General features: G+C 42.5%; 1 protein-coding gene across 1 annotated transcript in view; it reads right to left on the minus strand.

Moving 5' to 3' along the window:
• Positions 1-2,583: 2,583 nt before the first annotated feature.
• Positions 2,584-24,452, minus strand: part of TNRC6B (trinucleotide repeat containing adaptor 6B) — a 132,734-nt gene continuing 110,865 nt past the window's right edge. The window contains exons 13-23 of the mRNA XM_065886775.1: positions 24,149-24,280; positions 23,782-23,877; positions 23,440-23,620; positions 15,567-15,704; positions 13,055-13,231; positions 11,628-11,774; positions 11,291-11,386; positions 8,300-8,524; positions 7,792-7,862; positions 4,481-4,620; positions 2,584-3,531 (exon numbers count right to left, since the gene is read on the minus strand). Of these exons, the coding sequence (XP_065742847.1) occupies positions 3,144-3,531; positions 4,481-4,620; positions 7,792-7,862; positions 8,300-8,524; positions 11,291-11,386; positions 11,628-11,774; positions 13,055-13,231; positions 15,567-15,704; positions 23,440-23,620; positions 23,782-23,877; positions 24,149-24,280 (1,791 nt within the window). The 3' untranslated portion in view covers positions 2,584-3,143. The remainder of the gene's footprint in view (positions 3,532-4,480; positions 4,621-7,791; positions 7,863-8,299; positions 8,525-11,290; positions 11,387-11,627; positions 11,775-13,054; positions 13,232-15,566; positions 15,705-23,439; positions 23,621-23,781; positions 23,878-24,148; positions 24,281-24,452) is intronic.

The following is a 24,452-nucleotide window of genomic DNA, read 5'->3' on the forward strand; positions in this document are numbered from 1 at the left end:
CTTTTTACATTTTAAGTAAAAATTGTTTAAACTTTCTGAAGTTTCAGGAACTTGTAAAAGTTTATTAACAGGAAAGAAACAGCCGTCTATCTAGGATAAGATATGGTTAAATAAACCATCTTCCAAAATCTGGCTTCCTACCCTAGAATTCCTGAGAATGCTTGCAAATTTTAAAGCAGGAAAATAAATGTTAAAAACAAAAACAAAAAACACTGTTAAATGCTCCCAGAGTTAGTCTTCATCTAAAATATATATTTATATGTATATATATATGCACTTTTTGGTCTTTTTTTAAGTTTTCAGTTTTTTTCCCTTTAAGCTTATGATGGAAGAACATTTTAGCTTCTCATGTTTATTTTTACATATTTCAAATCCCTCATTATGTCTTGTAAACAAGAGGGGCTCTAGCACCCGGCTTTCACCGTAGTATCGTTAAGGAACTCAACTAACCCATAGTGCAGGTCAAGGAATCAACAGGCAGGAAAAGAGGAGGGTGGGGAGGACACGCCAGGGAACCAAAAGCGGCAGTGGACAGTCACCACTGGCTCGCGTGAGCCTCAGGACATGCTCCCGGCCCAGGGACACTCAGATTCAGCCTTCTGTAGATGTGTGAACACAGCTGCTCTTCACCTGGAGGCCACCACACATGCCAGGGTTTTGCGCCCCCAGGCAGAGAGCAGTCGGTGGGGCTCGAAGGAGACATTCTGTGCATGGGCAGAAGTGGAAGGGGCATGGTGGTGATGAAAACCGGAGGGCACAGTTAGTTTTCTAAAGGCATCCGATGGGACCAAACCAACGCTAGAAACTGAAGTTTGACCACCTACCCACAAAGGGTTCATAAAGACTTGCATGAGCAAGCAGTCACTTGAATTACGCACGTCAATCTCTTTTGAGGCTAGGTTTATAATCAATAGAGTAAACTGAGAGGACTACAGAATTCCCATTCTTTGTCTCACAAAACCACTTAAATGCAAATAATTGGTTTTTGCCTTTTCCTATACACAGCCACCCACCCACCCACAGACACAAGCTAAAAGTCAAATACATTATTAGGCATTGTTGTATCCTTCACTGAAGATGCTAAAGAAAGAAAAACTCCCTTGTCCTCACTAGCAGCAAGTTACGGAGGACAGTAGAGGTCTGCTCCCACCAAGGGTTGGAATGGGCAGGTATTTGCTGGTACAGAATGTCGGCACTTTATGTTAAAACAGTATAATGCAGACTGGGATGTCCACACAAGTGCTACCACGTTACCGGCACACGTCCCCCCCCACCCCCCACCCCCGCCCCGCCAGCCATCTGTTTTGTATAAAGGGGTACCCTTCAGGTCTGCTGTAACTCTTCACAAAAAGCAGTTTGATACATTTTGATTCCAACATAAGTACATACATGTTGGTGATAACTGTGGATTAAAAGTTGCCCCCTATTCGGCCCAGAGTACTACTACATTGATGCTTAAAAAAAAAAAGTCTTTAAATACCGAAATAAAAAAAGCAACATTACAAGGAAAAAAAAAAGAGGTCAAAACCAAAAAAAAGGTGCAATACTTAAGTCTTTGCTAAGTTATACCTGCCTAAGCAAAACCACATACACAGGAAATACACAACACAGAGAAACAAAAGGAAACGCTTGAAGTACACACTGGTTTAAGAACATTCGTTAAGTAAACGTTTCTGTCAGTGATGGCCTGGTGCTGTAACACGCCACGGCCTGGCACAGGTAACGCTCAGCAAGAAGGGGGCAGAGAGGGAGGAGCTGCGGATGCTTGCAGGAGGCTGCTCACAACTTATTTTTTTTTCTGTTTTCGTAAAATGTTAAAGAGAAACAATAGAAATTTTAAATTCAGCATTACCTGACTTTCTGACCAATTTCTCATACCTGATTACACAAGAAAGGGGGAACACAGTTTTTCTGCTTTTGAGACATCACATCATTAAAAGCTACCTTACTGTCTGTTCCCATTCAGACTAATGAAAAGGCCAGCATGAAATTTAACAGATACTCAGATGTGCCTACTAGTAGCCACTTACTTCAAAAAACAGAAATAAATAAACACACAGTTGCTCCAAGAGGTACCTCCTGCTTTCCTAGTTTTGGGGACTTGGCAGTGTTCCACTCTACTGCTAGGTCAAAAGAAAAGAGACAGAAAACTCACGCTCGGGCTACTTTGCAAATGTAAAGGAGCTCCCTGCTTTCCTCATTAAAAAGCACTCTGTTCATCTCAACACAGCCCAACGGGGTGGCTTCAGTAGCAGTGGCTCCCCGAGGTGCTCGTGCTCCTCTGTTCTCATAGCTAAAAAAAATAAAAATAAAAATAAAAAGCAGATGGCCGGCCAGCCAGCCTGCGGACTGTCAGCAATGCAGCTTTCTGAGAAATCAGGATGGGGAGAGGAGGACACAGGTGCGTGCGCACGCACGCGCACACACACACGGAGACAGAGAGAAGGATGCACGCGAACGCACATGAACACACGTGCACACACATACCAGAACGAGCATGCCTGGGCAGTTACATGTGCCAGAACACACTGGTATTTATCAACCAGCCAATCACAATTTTTTTCTTTTTTTTCTTTCTTTTTGTTTTTTTTTTTTTAGGTTTTTTGTGTTTTTGTTTTTAAAGTGAGGCTCCGTCAAGTCTTCCCTCCCCCCACCCCAACAATTCTTTTGAATTCCCCTCCCTCCCAAACATGGTAGACCTAAGGACGGAAACACACCCAGTGCAAACAAAGTTAAAAAGCTATTTTTTTTTCAGTATATATGTTTCTTAGCAACAACTTCCATATAACATGAAAAAAGTGAAAAACTAGAAACTAATTTTTTTAATTTTTTTGTGTTTAAATTTAAATGGTATGTGTACTTGCTTCACATTGTCTTTCTAGGTTGGCGTTCATGATTCAAGTATTTCAAGAGTGATATGTTCTCTTTTTGGATTCATATTCCAAACGAAAAAACTGAAGTTATAAGGGAGGCAACTATGTGCTCAGACAGTCTGTCAATGACCCACCTTTTTTTCTCTCTCCGTTTTCTTTTTTCCTTTTAAAAATGTATTTATTGCAAGTTGAAAAAAAAAACGAAAAGGTCAAGTTAGTGCTGCTGCTGTTCCAAAAAAGGTCACGAGGTCAGAGTTGAAAGTTCTAAGTTCAGATTGAATCCGACCCTCCTCCCAGAAGGTCACCAGGTAGTAAAGGAGCAGGGCTGCCCATCCTATGGGGATCTTCCACGGTCGGGACTCCCCACAAGCTAGAAGAATAGTTTGGGGGTCCCCACAATGAAGCGCCAGCAAGATCGGCCCCGCTGCTGCCACCAGCACTGCTGCTCCATTGCCCGAGCCCTGTGGACCCACCGAAAAGATTCAGAGCAGGTCCGACGGGATCTGACTGGGTCTGGCCGGTCTCCAGGGACTGCCAACCCGCTGCGGGTGCACTCGGGGTTGCCGCAGGGGTAGGGGGCTGAGCTTGTGCCAGAAAGCGGCTAACTTCATCATCAGTGGCAAACTCAGCCAGGATGGTAGTGTTTCCCAACACACACCTGGAAAAAAGGGGAGGGAAAGAGCTATGCATTTGAGGAAACTCCTAAAAGCATGCATAGGGACTGAGTATTTTGAGTCCTCACTACTCAAAAGTGTGGTCCTTTGACTAGCAGCTTCCACCTCCCCTGGACGCTTTTCAGAATCACAGGATCGGAACCTGCATTTTAACCAAGAGGTGACTGAGAAGTACTGATTGAGAACAACGTATCACTCAATCTCCAGATATCCAAAGACTACTGGAGAATATTATACATCAATATCCCTTGGGACATGGAATTTGTATGTCAAGTAAAATGTCGTCTCTTTTTTTTTTTTTTTCCCCTTGGGGGTAAAAGATCACAGCCCCAAGCATCAAGGTGACCCAGCTCCAGGCACCTAAAGTGCTGCTTCGTCTCAGGGCCGGGCTCACTGCCTGACCTCCCCATCACTTGCTTGTTCCGTGTGTCCCTTTCTGTCATGGCATCTGCAGCCACGGGGAGTCAGCTCCTTCTGTTCACCACCTTGACAGTGGCGAGGAAGAGGATGGCCAAGGTCTGATCCAGCCCCACTTACTTCAGGCAGAACCCCTGCTACCACTAAGACCACAATATTCATCATCACCCACAGAGAGGCCAAAGAAAGCAGCTATAGACCCTATTATGAAAAGGGACAGCACTTACAGCGTCTCACATTTCATCAATACTGGGTTTGTTTCACGGTACTAAAAATTTACTCACTGCTTCACAAATCTGTTACTTTTGGAATTCTGCTTATCGGATACAAACAGGACAATCCATGCTTACGTAAGTAGAAGAGATCAGCCACCTCGGTACTCGAGCAGTTGCTCATGTCAGGATGCCGTTTGTGTGCATGTTCTCGTGCATCTCTGTTTAATTAAGCAGGTGCCCAAATACTCACATGTGCCTCTTCATGCATGTTTGTCTCAGTGAGCGTAGGCTGGGTACTCACATGTGCAGTGCAGTTTGGGCCTTGGCCGCCTCCTGTTTGGTGCTGTATCGGATCAGGGCGGTGCCCTGGGTTAGGTTCAGATGGAATGTCAGCAGTGGGCCATGCTGCATGCAGATGGTTCTCAAGGTTGACCCATCAATCTAAAGAGTAATGACAGTCATGAGATAAAAACTGGTGATGGGGTGGGAAAGGAAGTCAAGTGACCTTTCTTATATTTGAGAATGAGAAGGACTTCCAGTTCGTAACTAACAGCATTAGTACTAAATAAGTCTAGGAGAGACAAATGAAGAACTCAAGGCAGGGAAAGACTGCACTGAATACAGAGGTCTTCAAGACAAATCTTAAGATATTCAAAGCACTGGGCTCAGATCTAATGTGGCCATTTTGCAGATAAAAAATTTGTATAAGTACAGCTCAAAACAAAAGCATATGATTCAACCTGTGGTCTATTTTCCGTAAGAGGTAAACAAGTAAACCTACAGTGATTGGTAGAGCCTTAAAAAGCAGAAATAAGACGGTAACCAAATAAGAATGTAAGAGAACATGCAAAGTTCTGAGCATGATTACTAATGTAACATTCTTCCAATCTCACAAAAAGCTACAGAGAAAAGACACAAACAAGAAAGGCACTGCTGACCACCTGACGATTCAGAATGCTGACGGTTGACCCAGCTCAGACGATTCTGATGTCTCCTTACTCCTACTCTTGTCATCTCAAGGAGAGACTCTACGTCTACCTACTTCTTTGTGCCTTCTGCTGCCCTCAGCCAACGTGACCAATGGTTTTTTTATAGCTGCTCACCCTAGTCAGACTCTCAGCATTAGGGTGTTCAGTGATTAGGGACAATTGCCCTTCCTCACCTACGACTTAGAGAACAAATCTCTTTACTCACTCTGATTTAGCTGTATCAAGATCTTTACTAGGTTTATTGAAGCTGCTCAGTGCAACATTTCAGTTCATTTTTTGGGAAGGGAAACAGATCACTACTGGAATAGCCTTAAAAAGTTGTGCTACTGGTGGCAGCAGTGGAAACATTCTGTGGTTTTACCATGGAAACCCTACAGGATGAAACCCGGCAGTTTCACCGTAATTCTTTACAGAAAATGATGGGACAAAAGCTCTTAGCATTGTTTTATAAATGAAAATTGACTATGTAAGCATGTCAGTATATACCACAAGTGACTTTCCTGGGATAGATGCCCTATAAATAAATTGTAGGTGATGACAAGTAAATTTATCCAGGTCCCCAAAAAATGTGGCCTTATAACCTCCTTTTAAGCTACGACTGAGATTAGTGAGATGTCTGCTATTAGGTGGTTTTGATTTTTAAAATGAATCAATTCTTTCTAACACAAACACAGCCAATCCCTATATTCATTTTTTTTAAAAAATTAATTAATTTATTTATGGCTGTGTTGGGTCTTCGTTGCTGCACGTGGGCTTTCTCTAGTTGAGGCGAGCGGGGGCTACTCTTCGTTGTGGTGCGTGGGCTTCTCATTGTGGTGGCTTCTCTTGTTGCGGAGCACGGGCTCTAGGTGTGCGGGCTTCCGTATGTGTGGCACGCGGGCTCAGTAGTTGTGGCTCGTGGGCTCTAGAGCACAGGCACCGTAGTTGTGGCGCATGGGCTTAGTTGCTCCGTGGCATGTGGGACCTTCCCGGACCAGGGATCGAACCCATGTTCCCTGCATTGGCAGGCGGATTCTTAACCACTGCACCACCAGGGAAGCCCGCCTATATTCATTTATATACATATACAAATGTAATCACTATTTTTTCATTTTATTTATTTTTAAATTGAAAAAATTTAATTGAGGTATAGTTGATTTACAAAGTTACATTAGTTTCAAGTGTATAACATTTTTATAGATTATACTCCACTTATAATTATAAAACATTGGCTATATTCCCTGTGTTGTACAATATAGCCTTGTAGCTTATTTATCTTATCCATAGTAGTTTGTACCTTTACTATTTTTCATATGATAATACAGGCTCCTTTTAACACTGCTTCTCTCATCCTAACCATATTACACCCACAGCACTGTGACAACTTAGAAATAATGAGGCATGTTTTGAGGATGGTTATATAAAATGTCCATACGTCAGTCAACTCTTCGCTAAATAAATAACCCAGGGCTTTCAGCTGAGTTGATTAGATATGGAGATTAAGAGCCGTTCCAGATAGTTCCTCATGTTAACTGTATTTAGAAAGCTGTCCATCTCAACATGAACCTTGAAATACGAGCCCCAGATTTACTCCCCACAAATAGGTTCACTGGGTAAATAAATTTAGGAGAATCTGTATTTCCCCACAGAGGATCATAATACATGTTAAAGCACAGTAAAGGGTCTAAGAAGCCTCATAATGAAGGCACCTGCTTCATTTTGTTTAATCAAGTATGTATTACAAACATATTAGGCCAGAGACCTATTAATATCCCATGGGAACACTCTGGAAAATGCTGGCTTAGTAAAGTGTGCATGACTCCACTTATGAATTAAATGCCAGACAATTTAGTCTCTGTGTCAAAGGGAGGGAGGTATAATTGATTCCTTTTTAACAAGGTGTTGGTAAAGGCTGCGCTGTCAAGTCCACGTGAAGGCCCTGGGCTCAGTTTCCATGGGTCCATTTAACCTCATTTGACTGCTCCATGTATGCTGCTGCAAATATGCCAGTTATCAGGCAACTCAAGCAGAAGGGAGGGAGGTTTGGTGTAAATGAAACCCCACCACTGTAACAACCACCCAGAGAGCACGTTCTGATGAGAGCAAATCAGTAATGCCATCTACAGAGAAGAAGAGAACAGACAGGAAATGAAAATTAAATTCACACATACGGCATTTAAGCCACGAAATCCACACATTCCTTCTACTGCAGAGATGGATGGTTAATTGTGTATGAATGAAGCATAAAAATGGTTACCAGTGAGCCACAAGTCTCGTTGAATGAGTCACACAAAAACAGGTAACTTTTTTGCTTGGTTCCAGATTCTGACAGGCAGATCCACACAGCAAGTTATCTCTGCTAAACAGAATTCACCAGATAACACCACCCCATGCTCCCTATTTATAAACTACACGTGTTAACATCACCATGAAGGCAGGCGTGAAGCTGAGTGTCCAGCACCCCCCCAGCTTCAGAAGTAGGCTTCGGGCCTTAGCTGGGGAGACTCACCCCTGCAGGCGGGACCTCTCTGTCGTGACCAGGAAATAAACGAGCTCTCCTCTCTGCTAGCCCCACACACCTCGGACTTTCCCTCTCTTAATACAATCAAGTCCCATCCAGAAAATCCCAAGAAAGCGTGGTTACCTGTGGAGTGAGATTGTGAAGAACCAGCCAGTAACTCGGACGAACTGAACCACCATCACTCCAGGTGGAGGCTGGAAGCAACCAGAAAAAAAGATCAGGAAGAACGATCAAAAAATTAAGATAGCCACGCGTGAGACACATTTTCAAACAGCCCACATGGTTCCTCTCTCCTCTTATAAATCATCTTCTCCTTCTGCCTCACTCTGACCTCCTTCATCCTGTCACTGAATAGCCAGTTCTCTTCTCCTAGACCTTGATCCTATGCGCTCTTGCGTCTTATTCGCAAGACAACGTTGTCCTCCCAGGGTTCTCATCTTTACTCCGTCAGTACCTCGGGAGTTCTTGGGCCCCTCTGCCTTATGCTGACTTCAATTCTCCACTCAAGAGATACTTTTTCCTCTACCCGACAACCGTGATTTCCTCTGAGTTCATCGTGTCTTCAACATTTGTGTGAACGTAAGCCCCTCGGGTTGGAACAATGATGCTCCTTTAGGCAGATCCTTCTCACCAGAGGCAAGCCGTGAGTCCTGCGTCCCCCACCCCCTGACTGAGCGGGGTGCTGTGCTGCTCCAGGGAGATGACGGTTTGGGGTTGGTCAGACCGGGAGGCGGGCGGGGCAGCGGTGTAGTGTTCCTTGAGGAAATATGGTTTTTCCACATCTTGTTGGAGAGATGAGTGGGGTTGTGTCCTATGGGATCTGGGGACCATGTCGATTTGTAATCAGGGAACTTTGCTATAAGAAGAGAAAATTAAGGAGGAAATTAGGTTAGACAGGTCACTTTTGTTAACAAATACACATACACACGCACACACGAATACATACGTGCTTAAATTCTAAAAATATTAAGGGCACAATTTAAGAGGCGCAAAATAATTTTGTTCTCTGAGCTTATCAAATATAAATTTTCAATGACTCTTACTCTGAATTGACAAATTAACACATGAGCTAAAGAGTTAATAAGATAACTAATTCTTTACTGCTTTCTTAGCTAAACACAACCTGAAAAGGAAGATAAATTCAAGGAAAGTATTCTTAAAGTCACTAGTCTTACTTATACTTAGATATAGTAGAATGTGAACCCAGGCAGAGCTAAAGTATTTATTCTATAAATACTTACTGACTGAATGGAATGTACATTAAAAATTAAACTTTTCTTGATCCAGAATACTAGATAACATTCAAACAGATTTTAAAAATATAATCAACAAATATTCACCAAGGGCTTACTCTGCTTTTAAGGTGCTAAATCAGTGCTATGGATAATATAAACAGTTGTTCCCAAGAACTTCAAGTTCAGACGGGAAAACAGAAAAGATGAACAACAGAACTGGTAACCCAGGCAACATCATATATGTTCAATACATGGAGGAGAATGACAATGCTGGGCTGTCAGCAACGACTCTGCCAAGACAAGTCTTGAAGGACTGATATAAATGGACGGCTCAGCAAGACAGGAAAATAGAAACCGAGCTTCAGCTTAAACTCTCTTTGTACCAAATATGTTTCTCCCCAGTTTTGGCCGAACAACACTTCACAGTAGCAGAGAGGGAAAGGAGGCCACAAAGGTCTGCTGGGGGCAGGTTCAGATGCTATCAGGAGTTTTAGCAGTAGATTTAGCAGGCAGTGTTTAAACTAGGGCCAAAACGTGGATGACAGCAAAGAGAATGGAAGAGAAGAAATGGATCTGAGAGAGAAGAAACCACTTGGGAGACGTCATCACCGGCTGGATCCAGCAAGTGAGGGAGACAGGAAAGAGTGAGGAAGAGGCGAGAGGGAAGACTGAGATGCTGCGACTAAGTGATGTGCAGCAGCACCACTAAGAAAGAGAGTTAGTTAAGAAAGAAAGACAGGGCTTCCCTGGTGGCGCAGTGGTTAAGAATCTGCCTGCCAATGCAGGGGACACGGGTTCGAGCCCTGCCCCGGGAAGATCCCACATGCCACGGAGCAGCTGAGCCCGTGTGCCACAACTACTGAGCCTGCACACCTAGAGCCCGTGCCCCACAACAAGAGAAGCCATGACAATGAGAAACCCCCGCTCACTGCAACTAGAAAGCCCGCATGCAGCAACTAAGACCCAACACAGCCAAAAATAAATAAATAAATAAATAAATAAATAAAAGAAAATTTGTGAGGGTGAGGGTTGGAAATGTATACATTTAGCTTTAAACAAGGGTGATGCTTGAGTCATCTCTCAGGTGACCGCTTGTAAACGAAAGATAAAATAGTTAAAACAGAGGCATGGGCAGTTACAGAAATAAAAGAGGTGAAAATGAGTTTTTACGTAAAGGTAGAAGCCCTAGGGGACTTCCCTGGCAGTCCAGTGGTTCCCTAAGACTGTGCACTTCCACTGCAGGGGGCATGGGTCAATCCCTGGTCGGGGAACTAAGATCCCACATGCCATGCAGTGTAGCCACACACACACACAAAAAAAAGTTTTAAAAAAAAAGGTAGAAGTCTTAATAAAAGCATAATGTAGGGTGGTGTTTAGAAACATGGAATATGGAGTTGGCTCCTTTACACGCTCACTCGGACCTGAGGCAAATTCTATCAGCTGTCTGAATCTCAGTTTCTTTATCTACAAAGTGGGGGTAATAGCGGGACCTCCCCCACCGACTTTGGTGAAGGTAAGATAAGAATTCACGCTGAAGGCTTAGCATGTTGCCTGGTCCTGAGAGGTTACTGTTGCACTGCTGATATGACAGAGGTGGAAAGAAAAAGAAGACAATCCGTAAGTACATTAACCCGCAGAGCCTTAGTAGGTAGCTAAGGATTTGTTTTATTTGCATTCGCCTGGATAAACGTCAGAAGCCTTAATGACTTTAATGGCTTTAAGGTCCAACTTTTGCAAGACCAAGGTGCCACCAATTACTAATGATTGGTCCACCAATCTATAAGGCGTTGTGCTAAGTAAGTGACTTCAAAGGCTCTGTTATAACCATTAAGTTTTCCATTCCCTATTGTCTTACACACACACACACACACACACACACACACACACGGAACTCAACAAATGTTGTTGGTAGAATTAACCAAGGTCCTCTTTTTTTCCCCTTGGCCATCTGCCCTTAGCTTTTGTCTGTAAATGGAAGAATTTTTGGAGAAAAGCAAGCTCTAATTGGCTGCCTTAGGAATAACAACCTGGACTTAACTGGTTCTTCCCACGGCCCCTGATTTTCTTGGCAGACTGGTTAAAAGAAAAGCACATGTGTCATCAGGATATAACCTCTGCCCTCTCAACACTCATAGCTCCCTGTAATTATGTCACCATCTGTCTTGGTCCTAAAGCTGTATTTGTCTCACCCTGCCTCTGTTGAGACTGACTGCAAGTTCCCCAAGGACGTGGCCAATACAAGAGGTGTGTCTCCATCCAGGCTGACCTAAGCTAGTCAACCGCTATAGAGGTATTTATTCCTTAAGAAATAAACGCCAATTTCCTTTGTAGAAGGCCGCCGGACAGGAAAGCGCTAGCGAAGGGGCAGAAATGGGTCACACGCGTACCTGAAGTGCTATGAACGTTGCTGAAGGAGTTGTCAGAGGCACTGTAGGGCCAGGCACCAGGTGAAGGCAGCGAGGTGTTGAGGGAAGAATTAGACCCTTTGGATGACGAATGAAGAACGAAATGAAAACAGTGCAGATAAATGTCAGCATAACTAGTGAAATCTTGAAGTATTTTATTTAACCTTAAATAAGAGGAAGGACAAACTATATCTAAAAACGAAGCTACATAATCCTATGCTTTCTGGTGAGATACCAGCAAGTACAAATGAAGCCACAGCCTGCCAAACATGAAAATACTGGGTGCTGAATAAACACGAGGGGTGTTTCACTTATTTACCTGTGGTGTTATCCCGCAGAAGTTGGTGGTCAGTATCTACAATGGGAGATGTGGCTGTACCCCCCAGCACACTTCCTGGGGTGACATAGGGGTCAGACTCAGGGTCAATGTTTTGGATACCTTTCCATGGCACTCCTGGTTGGAATTCTGAGGTAAGGAGAACAAATATTGGATAGAGGTAGGAAGTTGTTCAAAACGTGGTAAAGTTATTTTTTGATACAAGAAATAGATCTGTGAAAAGTCTAAATTCTGAATCTATTTTAGCTCAGATTTTCATCATAAAAAAAAAAAAAAAAAAAAAGTTGGCCTGACATATACTTTGCCAGCAGCACTCCTGTGCTATCACGACATGTCGACCTTCTTTCTCTGCTTGGGAACTTGATGTCACAGACCTTCAAGGTCTGGCCCCAGGCCCTGCTCCCAGGGAAATTCAGGCCTGAGGGCAGGGAGGCAGGATACAGTAGTATGGTCTCATGACAACTGTGAGGCATCTAGGACAAAAACTGGGAGAAAATCTGAGTTGGAGAGGAGATATTTCTCCCACTTATCTCACTGGAAATTGGCTCAGATGCACAAAAGAAAACACATCTGACCACTACTGAGGGGAATGTCCAGGGACAACCACAGGAATAATTTGGCTTATCATGAGAAAGCCTAGAAAATATTTAAGTGTTTACAATTTTTTATCGGTTAATTTAAATCATATTTAAAGCTATATTAAACTTTTACTTTCCCAATCATGATGAGGAAGAACAGTATGTAGTACATACGAATATGCATTATACTAGAAACTATGCATATTCATAGCTCAGATATACCCGTATAGAAAGAGGTTTAGAAGGACATATACCAAACTTCTTGTTTTTAATTTTGCTTTAATAAATTAAAAGTTTTTTCTACAATGAAAATAGATTACTCGTATCAGAATAAAAAGAGAAAACAAATAGCAAACAGTCTCACTGCACTCACTACTGCATACCTAGAACCTGAGTAAATACTTGCTCAGTGAATAAACTAATCAATTCACTGGACATTTCAGAAGAACCCACGTTTCAAGGCATCCTTTGCATGGATGAATGCCAAGTCTCGGCTCCAAGGTCACCTTATTTTACTCCCAGGCTGCACTCCACGGACTTCCTCTGGCCTATCTGTGCCTGTGCAGTATTTACCACACAGTAACTTGCCTTGTAGGTGAGCAGCGCTCACACCTATGTTCCTGACTGAACTCTACAGAGCAGAGACCCCCTCTAATGAAAATTTGCTATCTTCCCACAGCAAATTCTTCCCTGCTTTTATCAGACAATAATTACTGAATGAAAAAAATCAAAGTGAATGCCTGTGAGTGTCAGAAGCAATCTGTTCAGAACCTGAAATTAACAATTATAAAAAAAATGATATCCCAGAAAAAAACATTTCCTGTACAATACCTGGAGGCCAACTGGCATTGCTGGATTTACTTCCGATTTTATTTGTTGGTGGAGATTTGGCAGGTAACCAGCTATCACCAGCAGGACCCGTATGGCCACCCAGTGTGTCACCCGGAATGATATCAAACTGGTTGTATGGTGACCCTCCTCGGGTCTTACCAGGGGCCACTATAGCGCCTGAGAAAAGAGAGAGGTAACTAATTCACACCAGAAAGGACTCCTATGAACAGAACTTGTTGCGCTTTCATTTAGAGGAACTCAAACACAGTATGCAGTAAAAAGAGTCCTGGAATTGGAGGTCACACTTGAAAGCCACTGCATAATTAGGAAGCAGGATGACCAGTGACAACTCATCTCACCTTTCTAGCCTCTCAGTCTGCACTTATGCACACAGCACTGTTCTCATTCCTGAATGTCCCTTTCAATTTTAAAATTCCATGGTCTTATGAAGTTAACAAAACTTTCATCAACTACGAATCATACCATCATCCCCCCAGTTTTTACACTAATGACCTAGGAATGAGGAATAGGAAAAACACTCAACAATTTGCGGCACATAGAAGGGTTTTTAATTACATTTCTACTGACACCAACCCACCCAAGTCTTTAAGTGCTGATCAGGCCTAGTTTAGCTGGAAGAAGCAGAGAAAACAGAGGGAGTTCGCTGGAGAGAAAGGCATCTGCAATTGCTTTAAATTCCAAAGCAATGAGACAGCATTCCCGCCGAGGGTCTCTGCCAGCACAGGGCCAGCAGTGAACTCTGCAGCTCTGAGATCCACGGCTCCACACATGAAGAACAGCAAATCCTTTGTAAAACTGCTGTCCCGAGAGCATTTCAGTTTTGTTGGTGCCCCCTTCATGAATTTTATATGCTGGGAGGCAGGAAAAAAATTAAAAGCTTAATAATTCCCTTAAACTAACAAAAAATGAACTTTACTTTAAATGAAAATTTTGACCTCTGTGAGATACCATTCTACTTATCTTTCAAATGAATTTTACATGCTGTATTGTGTTACCTGATCTACTCTTAGGATGCTGTTTATGAACAGATAAAATTACTTCCAGGGTAATGTATTAAAATATTTGTGTAGGGACTTCCCTGGTGGTCCAGTGGTTAAGACTTAATGCTTCCACTGCAGGGGGCACGGGTTCAATCCCTAGTCAGGGAACTAAGATCTTGCATTCCACACGACATGGTCAAAAATTAAAAAAATGAAAATAAAATATTTGTGTAAATATCGATTAAAATAATCTGTTTGGTTTGGCCTAGCACAAGTATTATCAAAACTGTCTCCATGCTCAGCTAAGAGAAGTCATTCGCTTTTCTGGAGCCACTGACAGGAATCTGACTCAAGGGCACACAGTACTGAAGTAGTAGGAAATGAAAAGCTCAATTACCTTGGGGATTGCTAAGGAAATGGGAAAACATTACCTGTAAGCTCTAAAAAGGCAAGCGAGTATTTTACCTGTAAGATAGCTTCTCATATGCCACTGTGCATTTATAATCATACACCTATCATGTCTCTGGGGACAAGGGGACTTAATGAATCAGCAGCCTAAGGAAGCAGCAGCCTAAGTGTCCAAAGCTATAGATGCTGAGCTTAGATTATTCAGTCCAGAAACAGATTTGATAATTTCAATACATCATTCTTGATTTTGTAGCATGAAATCAAATGACAATGCTTAGGGATAGCAGGCAGAGAACTTCACATGGCCACTTCACCAGCCTACCGGATGGGCACATGAAAGAGGGGTTTATAAAGGAACCCTGAAAGGCTCCAGACTGATGGGGCTGAGGCTGCCAGGAAGCCCCTGCAGGAGCCAGTCCAAAACCTATTTACACTTGGTTCTCATGGATACAGCTGAGTCCAAGTAAATTACTGTCAAATGAAACAAACATTGAAACCAAGGCTGAAGGAAGGTCCTAAGACCTTTTATCCATTTCAAAGGGAAATGGAGATGCTCTTACAGAGAATTAGAGATGGAAGAGCTGACCCACATTCAAAACCAAAGCCTACAATGCCCTCAACTGCTGTCTTGCAGACACTGTCATTCATAAAGAACAAGAAAGCTTTGTGTAAAGTTCAAACCTCATGTATTGATCTATTAGTCATCTTTTAGAGATCAAAGAGCTCAAACAATCATCATGATATATATTTGTTGTGATCTCTCTCTCGTAGCTCCAAAAACTGATTCTGTTCTCTCAGCCAATTTATTAGGGTTTTAACAAGGGGAGCTCAAGTTCACTGCTACTGCCCTCAATCCAATTGCAGGTGGGACATTTTGCTGCCCTTTAGTGGAACTAGCACTTTCAAGTTTCTTATAATTTGAAATACACACAACCCCAATCTTCCTCTCCTAGGTGATCACAGGACTGGGGGGAAAAATCAAGAGACTCATTAGGAAAAAGCTAAAAAAAGATCTGTGCTTCAAAGTAAGTTTATAGGCCACTTCATCAAGGCTTGCTGAGAGTCAGAACAGCTCCAAGTCATGAAGCTTTGTTTGCTCTTACCATTTTTGTGCATATTGGCTTCCTGTGTGGCTACAGAGGGCAGTCCCTCCATCATGGAGGTCCACTGTTTAAAGCGAGACTCTGTTCCAGCCTCCTTCCCACCAACCATGCCGTAGTCCATGCCGCCAGAGCTGAAGCCTAAAATGGAGAACCACATTTTACGTCTTTTTATAAGTTTCTAGTATCAGTAACCAAGAGTTCTGAGGCAGAACCCATGAATAGCTTCATTTGTCACTTAAAGACCAATTCACATGAAGTTTTCTTCACTCAGAAACAGATATTTTGATTCAAAATGCTGATCCTGGCTCCTGCTTGCTAAAAAAGTGACGACTCTGTTCAGGTATGAAAACATGTATGACTGCCATCTCATTAAGACCATCTCAGTGCATGTGTACATTCACTTATCCATCTGCGTCAAACAGAACGTGGGGCCAGCAATTCTCCAACTGAGATGGAGACGTCTACACATCAAACCAACATGGTGGGCGCTTCCCTTGCGGCGCCGTGGTTAACAATCCGTCTGTCAATGCAGGGGACACAGGTTCGAGCTCTGGTCCAGGAAGATCCCACATGCCGTGGAGCAACTAAGCCCGTGTGCCACAACTACTGAGCCTGCATGCCGCAGAGCGGCTGGTCCCGTGAGCCATGGCCGCTGAGCCTGCACGTCCGGAGCCTGTGCTCTCCGGACATGGGAGAGGCCACAGCAGTGAGAGGCCCTCGTACCGCAAAAACAAAAAAAAAACCAAGAATCTGTCTGCCAATGCAAGAGACACAGGTTCGAGCCCTGGCCTGGGAAGATCCCACATGCCGCGGAGCAACTAAGCCCGTGCGCCAGAACTACTGAAGCCTGTGCGCCTAGAGCCCACGCTCCACAATAAGAGAAGCCACCGCAACGAGAAGCCCGCGCACTGCAACAAAGACCCAACGCAGCCAAAAAATAAATAAATAAATAAATGAATAAATTTAAAAACAAAACAAAACAAAACCCCAACCTGGTGTAACAGCAGCTATTAAGTTGTGGCAGGGTCTCTGGCGGAGGAAAGGCTTTGCAGAGGGACACTGATCCTGGACCTAGGCGAGGTAGGCAAGTAAGTCAAGGAAACCAAGTACAAAGCTCTGACTGGTGATTATCAGGCGTGTTTAGGGAATGATGACAAGCCCAATGTGACTCCAATGCTTGGCTGCCTACGGATGCAGTGAGATGGGGAGCAATGAAGTGGCGTGGCGTGTAGGGTCTTCATGTATCAGGCTGAGGAGTCTAGACCTTTTTTTCCCCTCTACGACAGGAGATGAAATTCTTCAGCAAGTGAGGAGAGATAACTAGACGTGTATTTTACAAAGAGACCTGACAGTGTGAGAATGGGGTAGATAGAATCTGGGAGATCAATTTGAAAAAAGTTTTTATATAATGACAAAGACCCCGTAGCTTGACTAGGCAATTGGCGAGAGATTCAGTTTACTTCGCCGTGTGCTGCCAGGTGTCAGGCTTTTAGCAAGGGTTTTGGCAGGTAACATTTTCCCACTGCACAGGGCTGGACAGGTGAAAGCCAGACAGGACAGGCTTGATGATGTAGCCTCACAGGGCCCACCATCCATTTTGGGTCAGAATGTATTTAATACTTTTCAAACTGATGCTCAAAAAAAGCAGAGGACTAAAATCAACCACTGAAACAGGGGGAAGGGAAGAATAATGAATAAAAAACAGAAAAAGGAGAATGAGCCACAGACAGGGTGGCAACAACAGGCAAGCATGGACACCCAAGGAGGTCAGCAGGGTTCCCACCACGCCTCAGCTCAGGTGGCCTGCGGGGTCTGTTCTTCCCCTAGTGGACGTGCAGCTCCAGCCAGGCCAGACTCCACGCTGTACCCACTCTACTCTCCTACCATCTGGTGTCTTATTGGCCCTCAAGTTCCATCTATCCAAATCCCACTGGGGGCCCAGGTCACATTTTGCTCCCCTGTGCTTCTCTTGTCAGGGATAGTTTTATAAATGCACAATAAATCAAATCAGTTCTAACACCTTTCTTGACCTGTTTAAAATGTTGCTATTAATATACGGAACACTGCCCTTTCACACAGTTTGTAACTGACTTTATAGTCCAAGTGGTTGCTTGGAGGGTGTGGGTGGGGAGCAGAAGTCCTTGGAATGAGCTGGAAATATTTCAGATTGAACCCTTCTTTTCACTTTATTATTATTTTTTTAAAATTAATTAATTTATTTTTGGCTGCGTTGGGTCTTTGTTGCTGCACGCAGGCCTTCTCTAGTTGCGGTGGGCAATGGCTACTCTTTGCTGCGGTGCGCGGGCTTCTCATTGCGGTGGCTTCTCTTGTTGCGGAGCACGGGCTCTAGGCGCGCGGGCTTCAGTAGTTGGGGCTCGCGGGCTCCAGAGCGCAGGCTCAGTAGTTGTGGCGCATGGGCTTAGCTGCTCCGCGGCATGTGGGATCTTCCCGGACCAGGGCTTGAACCTGTGTCCCCTGCATTGGCAGGCAGATTCTTAATCACTGCGCCACCAGGGAAGTCCCCGAACCCTTCTTTGTAAAAAAGAAGAGTTTAAGATATTTTCCCTTTTGTCCTATGTGGCTAAAATGAAATGAGACTGGAGGACAGGGAGGTTGAAACGAACAAGGGCCTTCTCTGATACAGCTTTAGTGGCCTACGCAGGTTTACTCCTTGGGTAAAGTACACCTCTACCTTTGACTTAGAAAACCAGCCCAAAGTGCCTGGATTCCAGGCCATCTGAAAGCTCGGTTCTAATCATTGAGAAAGAGCTTTTGAAAATAACCTGGGATTCTGGTGAAGATTAAAAATAAGAATGTAAGGATTAGTAAGATAAGAAACCATTCCTTTATATATTAATTTTCTTTAAAGTTGCTCTAAAATTTAAAACTCACAATGAATTAAAGTTATTTAATTTCAGCTGCTTAGAGTTCTTCTGTGACACATAAAATGTAAAAAATTAGTAAGAGTTATAAATCTTAGGAGAGAAAAGAGTTTGAGCAGTTCCCCCTGAACCTTAGGTAAAGTGGGCATCTTTCTCATTAGAAACTTGTGGATTAAATGCCAACACGATATGGCAGCACCGTAACTAAGCAATAGAGTGTAGTAAGGAAAAAAAACTGAAGAGGGCAAAAAAACAAAAAACAAACCCCCCCAAAAAACACAGGAGGTAAGTGCCTTGAAAGGTCCAATCTACAAACCCAAAACTATGAGAGGAAAATCAGTGCAAGGTTGTATGCAACTGTATCTTTCTTCGATGTCACATAGTGACTGGCCTGACGTTAGAATAGAATGTGCTCAACAGATCTGGATGAAAGGAATTCTGTGCTCTAGAGGCTGCATTAACAGAAGGCAGAGGGCACTCCACTCGTGACCTCTGGGGCTGCTCATGAGCTATCACACCTCCAAACCCAGGAAAACACTGACTTGACTGTCCTTGCTATTTCATCAAACCAAACTTCCTCAGTCCATCAAGTAGCCTCCAGTAATTCTCCAGTTCCCCGACAGAAATTCTAATCAAACAAGTCATTTAGTTCAGTCCAATGAATATTTATGGAGAGCCTAATTTGTGCCAGGCTCTGTGTTAGGAGCTAAGGTACAATCAGAGATAAGACATGCCCCTTGCCTTTCCAGGGCCTCATTTCACCAGTACATTCCTTTTACCTCCCTTATCATTCTTACAAATACCAGCTCTTGGCTACCTTATCTGTCCTTGCCAGAATCACTTTCTTTGCCACACACTCTAACTCGTTGTCTATTCATCACTACCACTTGTCTCAGGGCTTACCTCCTTAAGGAAACTCTCTCAAATTAACTTGTCCTTAATTGATCACTGCTTCACTCTCTCTGCCGTAGTTCTGTATTTTCCACTATTACTTTGGTTGCAGATTAAAAAACAAGTTCTTGGGGTTTTATAATAATTATAAATGGATAAAGAAGATGTGGCACATATATAAAATGGAATATTACTCACCCATAAAAAGAAACGAAACTGAGTTATTTGTAGTGAGGTGGAGGGACCTAGAGTCCGTCATACAGAGTGAAGTAAGTCAGAAAGAGAAAAACAAATACCGTATGCTAACACATATATATGGAATCTAAAAAAAAAAAAAAAGTTTCTGATGAACCTAGGGGCAGGATAGGAATAAAGACGCAGACGTAAAGAATGGACTTGAGGACACGGGGAGGGGGAAGGGTAAGCTGGGACAAAGTGAGAGAGTGGCATGGACACATATACACTACCAAATGTAAAATAGCTAGCTAGTGGGAAGCGGCCGCATAGCACAGGGAGATCAGCTCAGTGCTTTGTGACCCTCAAGTGGGGTGGGATAGGGAGGAGATATGGGGATATGTGTGTATGTATAGCTGATTCACTTTGTTATAAAGCAGAAACTAACACACCACTGTAAAGCAATTATACTCCAATAAAGAAGTTAAAAAAAATAATTATAATAAAGAATAAATTATAAAAGAAAGAAATCATCCACAGTTGCCCCTTTAATACAACTGTTCTAATCCATGTCCACATGCTCATGTGATATTGACACATCATAATACCAGGAAAGATATATTCTTCTGCTATTTTAATAATCTCTACTATTCATAACTCTACTTTTCACTGGATATACCATACACAGAAATATTACATATTTTGATAAATTTTAAACATAAAATTTTATTTGACATGCCCTTCCTGATGAGTGACTTTGCTTCTCCTTTAGTTCAGATATTTGTGAGTGACTATGACTTAATACTAGAATGAGATTTAGTTCATACTGTTCCTATTTAAAAAATTTTTGTAGTCTTGATAAAGCACTAAGATATCTTACACAAATAAGGTGATGGGAAAAGGAGGAGTCTTGTAATTACATCAGTTATTTTACACTCCTTTTTAGGTATATTTCCTCCCCCCAACCCGCTCAATAAAACAAATACTAAAACTACTTTTAGTATTTAGTATATATTTAGTATAAATACTAATTTTTAGACAGGTCATTATCACATGACAATTCAATTAGGTATATTTTCCATTTTGCTAAAAGCAGAAAATTAGAAACCATCTACTTTACAAAAACAATCAGCTAGGGGGATTTCCCTGGTGGTCCAGTGGTAAAGAATCCGCCTTCCAATGCAGGGGATGCGGATTTGATCCCTGGTTAGGGAACTAAGATCCCACATGCCGCGGGGCAACTAAGCCTGCGTGCCACAACTACTGAGCTCGCGCACCTCAACTAGAGAGCCTGCGTGCTGCAAACTACAGAGCTCACGAGCCCTGGAGCCCACGCGCCACAACTAGAGAAGAAAAAACCCTCATGCCACAACTAGAGAGAAGCCTCCACGCTGCAACTAGAGGGAAGCCCGTGCTCCACAATGAACACCCAAAGCAGACAAAAAAAAAAAAAAATTAAAAAGAAACAGAAACAAAAATAGCTAAGGGTAACCCGTTAAGCAGTCATGAAAGTCATTCAACGTTTTAATTCTGAGAAAATATACCAGTAGAGGCTTTATCAATATTTATTAAGAAACTTAATTATTCTTGCTAGTCTTTAACCTACAGGTATTTTTTTTTTTAGTTTGCTATACTCAGCACCATTTATACTCATGTATATTCATTCATTTTATTACAGCTTTGCCATATAATCTTTTTTGAAAAAATTTTAACCTGTGTAAATGCTTTAACTATATTTTCATCAAAATCTTACAGCTATAGATTCAATTTATTCAAAATAGCCAGCCAAATCAGACTTGCTTTCAGTCCCAATTCTTCAATTCCAAGAAATGTGGGTAATATGAATTAAGGAGAATTGTAACTGTGAAATAAACTGCAAAATGCATCTTGTAAGGCAGATTATAAGTGGTCAGATCACAATTAATATAAAGACCTAATAAAATTAATTTATCCATTGTTTAATAAGTGAGCAGATATAAATAAGTCAATATGCTCTTCCTCCTTACTTAATTTGGATTATAATGCAGAACTAACTTTTTAAGTTACTTATGCAACAGGAATATGATTTTAAAAAAAACAACCCATGAAATTTCTTCAGTAAATGTACATATGTATATATACTGAACTCTGATCCTTCAGTCATTAGGAATAGTTAAGTATAATAATCACAAACAACACGATTAATCTAATAAGACAGCATGATAAAAATTTTCTATATATTTAATAAATAAGAGAGGTATACACTGCTAAAAATTAACAGATTTGTAGCCAACACATAATTTTACTTTTTAATAGGGGGCAACAGATAGTAAAGATGTTATAAAGACTGTCATTGAAATAAATACATCATGATTTTAGATTTTTAACAACTAATTGACCAGTGCATACCCAGTCTAAAGGAAATCACATAAAAGTTTATCCACAGGCTTTACCTGGTTCGCTGTGAAAACGTCTGTTTCAAAGAGTCAGTCTCACTAAACTATACTGCTCAAGCTGTTTAAAGGTGCTTTTCTTTTCAACTAAGACATACCCTCAGGACGAGTACTGAGAAGGCCTGAAAAGGCCTGTGTTCTTAAAACAAGTGGAAAAGCCACTTGTGGCCTCCAGATGCTCTCTTTGCTTTATACGACTGGATTCCTTTTCAAGAACTACGCACACTTTGACTAAAGTGGATATAAAAGAAGCACAGTTGCCCCACTTCACTATCATGTACAGTGTCTAAATTCAGAACAACTGAACACACACCAACACACCCAGGCTCTTATGTCAAGCTTCATCTGTAACAGAAGACACGATTCAGAAGGTGAAGACTGGAAACCCAGGGGTAATGGCACCATCATTAGTCATCAAGGGAGGCTTCCTCCTTGCCTGCAACCTCAGAGAAGCATGCTCTAATAGGATATGGGATGGTGGAGAATCTGCCCTTCTTTTATGTCACATGGAAGGAAGTTTATTTTGAATTTAAAAGTCAGTTCTCAGGCAATCATTTTTAAGTACAGTTGGTAGAACTTGAGGATCTGTAAATTAATTCCCTTACAACTATCCAGGATCAAGGAGTCCTTGAACTCTCTGCTCTTCTCTGGATGTGGCCTCCCCAGGGGGCAGTGGGCACCTCACAGAGCACAGAGAGTAGGGTCATTTGTCCAGGGTCACTTTGTCACCTGGGAGTATGGATTTCAAGTCTCCCCAAACTCTTGTTTTTGAGTTTGCAGAGAACAGTATGGTCTTTACTGAAAGAAAATCTAAATGTTGTCAGTCTGAGAAGAAAAACGCTGTGGGGTGTGGTACCTTTTTAATTTTATTTTTAAATCACTGCTGCCTCACTGATTGGACTCTGCTTACAACATGTTCCCCAGTTCTGAAAGAGCTACGATTTGCCTGCCAACAAATTCTTGATGAATGTCAAAGGTATAACTTTACTTGTGCTAATTCTATTTAAATCAGATGAGATACTAATATCAGAAGAATTTTATCAGTTTGCCTTATAATTTTAATATCAGTTCCCCATTTTTTCAAGAGAAGGTAATTTTAGCTGGAGAGCTAAACGCCTCAACTTGTACATAATTTATTAGATTATAACCTCAGACGTTGTGTAGCAGTCACAGCAGGTACAAACATTTAACTGGCTTGAAAAAAGTCCTGGTGGTAGGAGAGCCAATTGCCACTCACAAGTAATAAAAGACTGCTTTGGACCCAGAGAAGGTGGAGGCCTGTCTCTGTTATTTACTGTGTGGTGAGCTTCAGGAAACCACTGAGACTCTAGGATATCAATAACTCAGATATCTCACCTGAAAGAGAGGGATACAAATATTCACCTACCCTGCACAACTGTTGTGAAAACAGCGTAATGTAGGTCCAACCCCCAGGCTGAGAACATGACTGGCAGGTATTTTTCAACAGGCAGTTTTCATTACTTCACAGCTTACCAGAACCATATCCAGGTATTGGCCCTTTGGTTTGAAGGTCTGGGAGCCCCACATTTAGAGCGTTGGGGACCATGTTGTCCAGGTGCGGCTTGGGCCCAACGGGATGAGACGGCGAATGTTTCATGCTGGGCTGCCTCTGCTGCTGCTGCTGCTGCTGCAGGGCGCTCACCATTCGAGCCAGCTGGAGGCGAGCAGGCGCAAGGGAAAACGGACACGTGAGAAGCCAACACCCTGAACCTCACGGGGAAAGGCGGCATTTGAGTCATGTTTGCCATCGAAGAGGTTAAGCAGAGACGCATTCCTCCCGTGGAGCACCAGGGGGACCCTTCCAGTGCCACGTACCTGCTGCTCCTGCTGCTGGCGCACGGCTTGAGAAAGCTTCCTCTGGTTCTGTAACAACTGCTGCTGTTGCTGCTGCTGCAGGAGCAGCTGACACGCCTACAAAGCAGGGGAGAGAGAAAGGACGCAAGTTTCCTGAGACAGACTTACTGGGAAAACGGTGAATGAATCAAGTGCCCGTGAAGGAAGCACCACCGAGTTCCCGGTCTACGGGTCACATTTACCTGCAGTTGAGCTGATATATCAACCCTAAGCACACACTCAACAGTTTGCATGAAATGAAGCAAATAAAAGCTAAAGGGAAAAAAAAAAGAAAAAGAAAAAAAAGCAAGTAACCTTTTTAGCTATAGGAGGAAAATCTGCTACTTACCAACTGAAACTGGGGAATTTGTGGAAGCTGGCTCAGCATGGCAATTTGTTGAGGAGATAACTGGGGCCCCACGTTGAAAAGACCTGGATTCAGGCCACTGTTGGGAAACTGCTTGAGCATTGAGGCAGAAACCTAGCCAAAAGAAGGAACTTTCAGAATTTATCAAAATAAAATTTTTATTTTTCCGTGAAATGAATTTTATTAGAGCTGAAGCAAGCACTGCCAATTTTTTCCTTGAAAAATATTTATGAAAAATATTGAACGATTGGGAGAAATACACCAAAGTGTTAACAATGGTTGTCTT

Source organism: Phocoena phocoena, chromosome 11 (genome assembly GCF_963924675.1).
Source record: "Phocoena phocoena chromosome 11, mPhoPho1.1, whole genome shotgun sequence".
Taxonomy (NCBI): domain Eukaryota; kingdom Metazoa; phylum Chordata; class Mammalia; order Artiodactyla; family Phocoenidae; genus Phocoena; species Phocoena phocoena.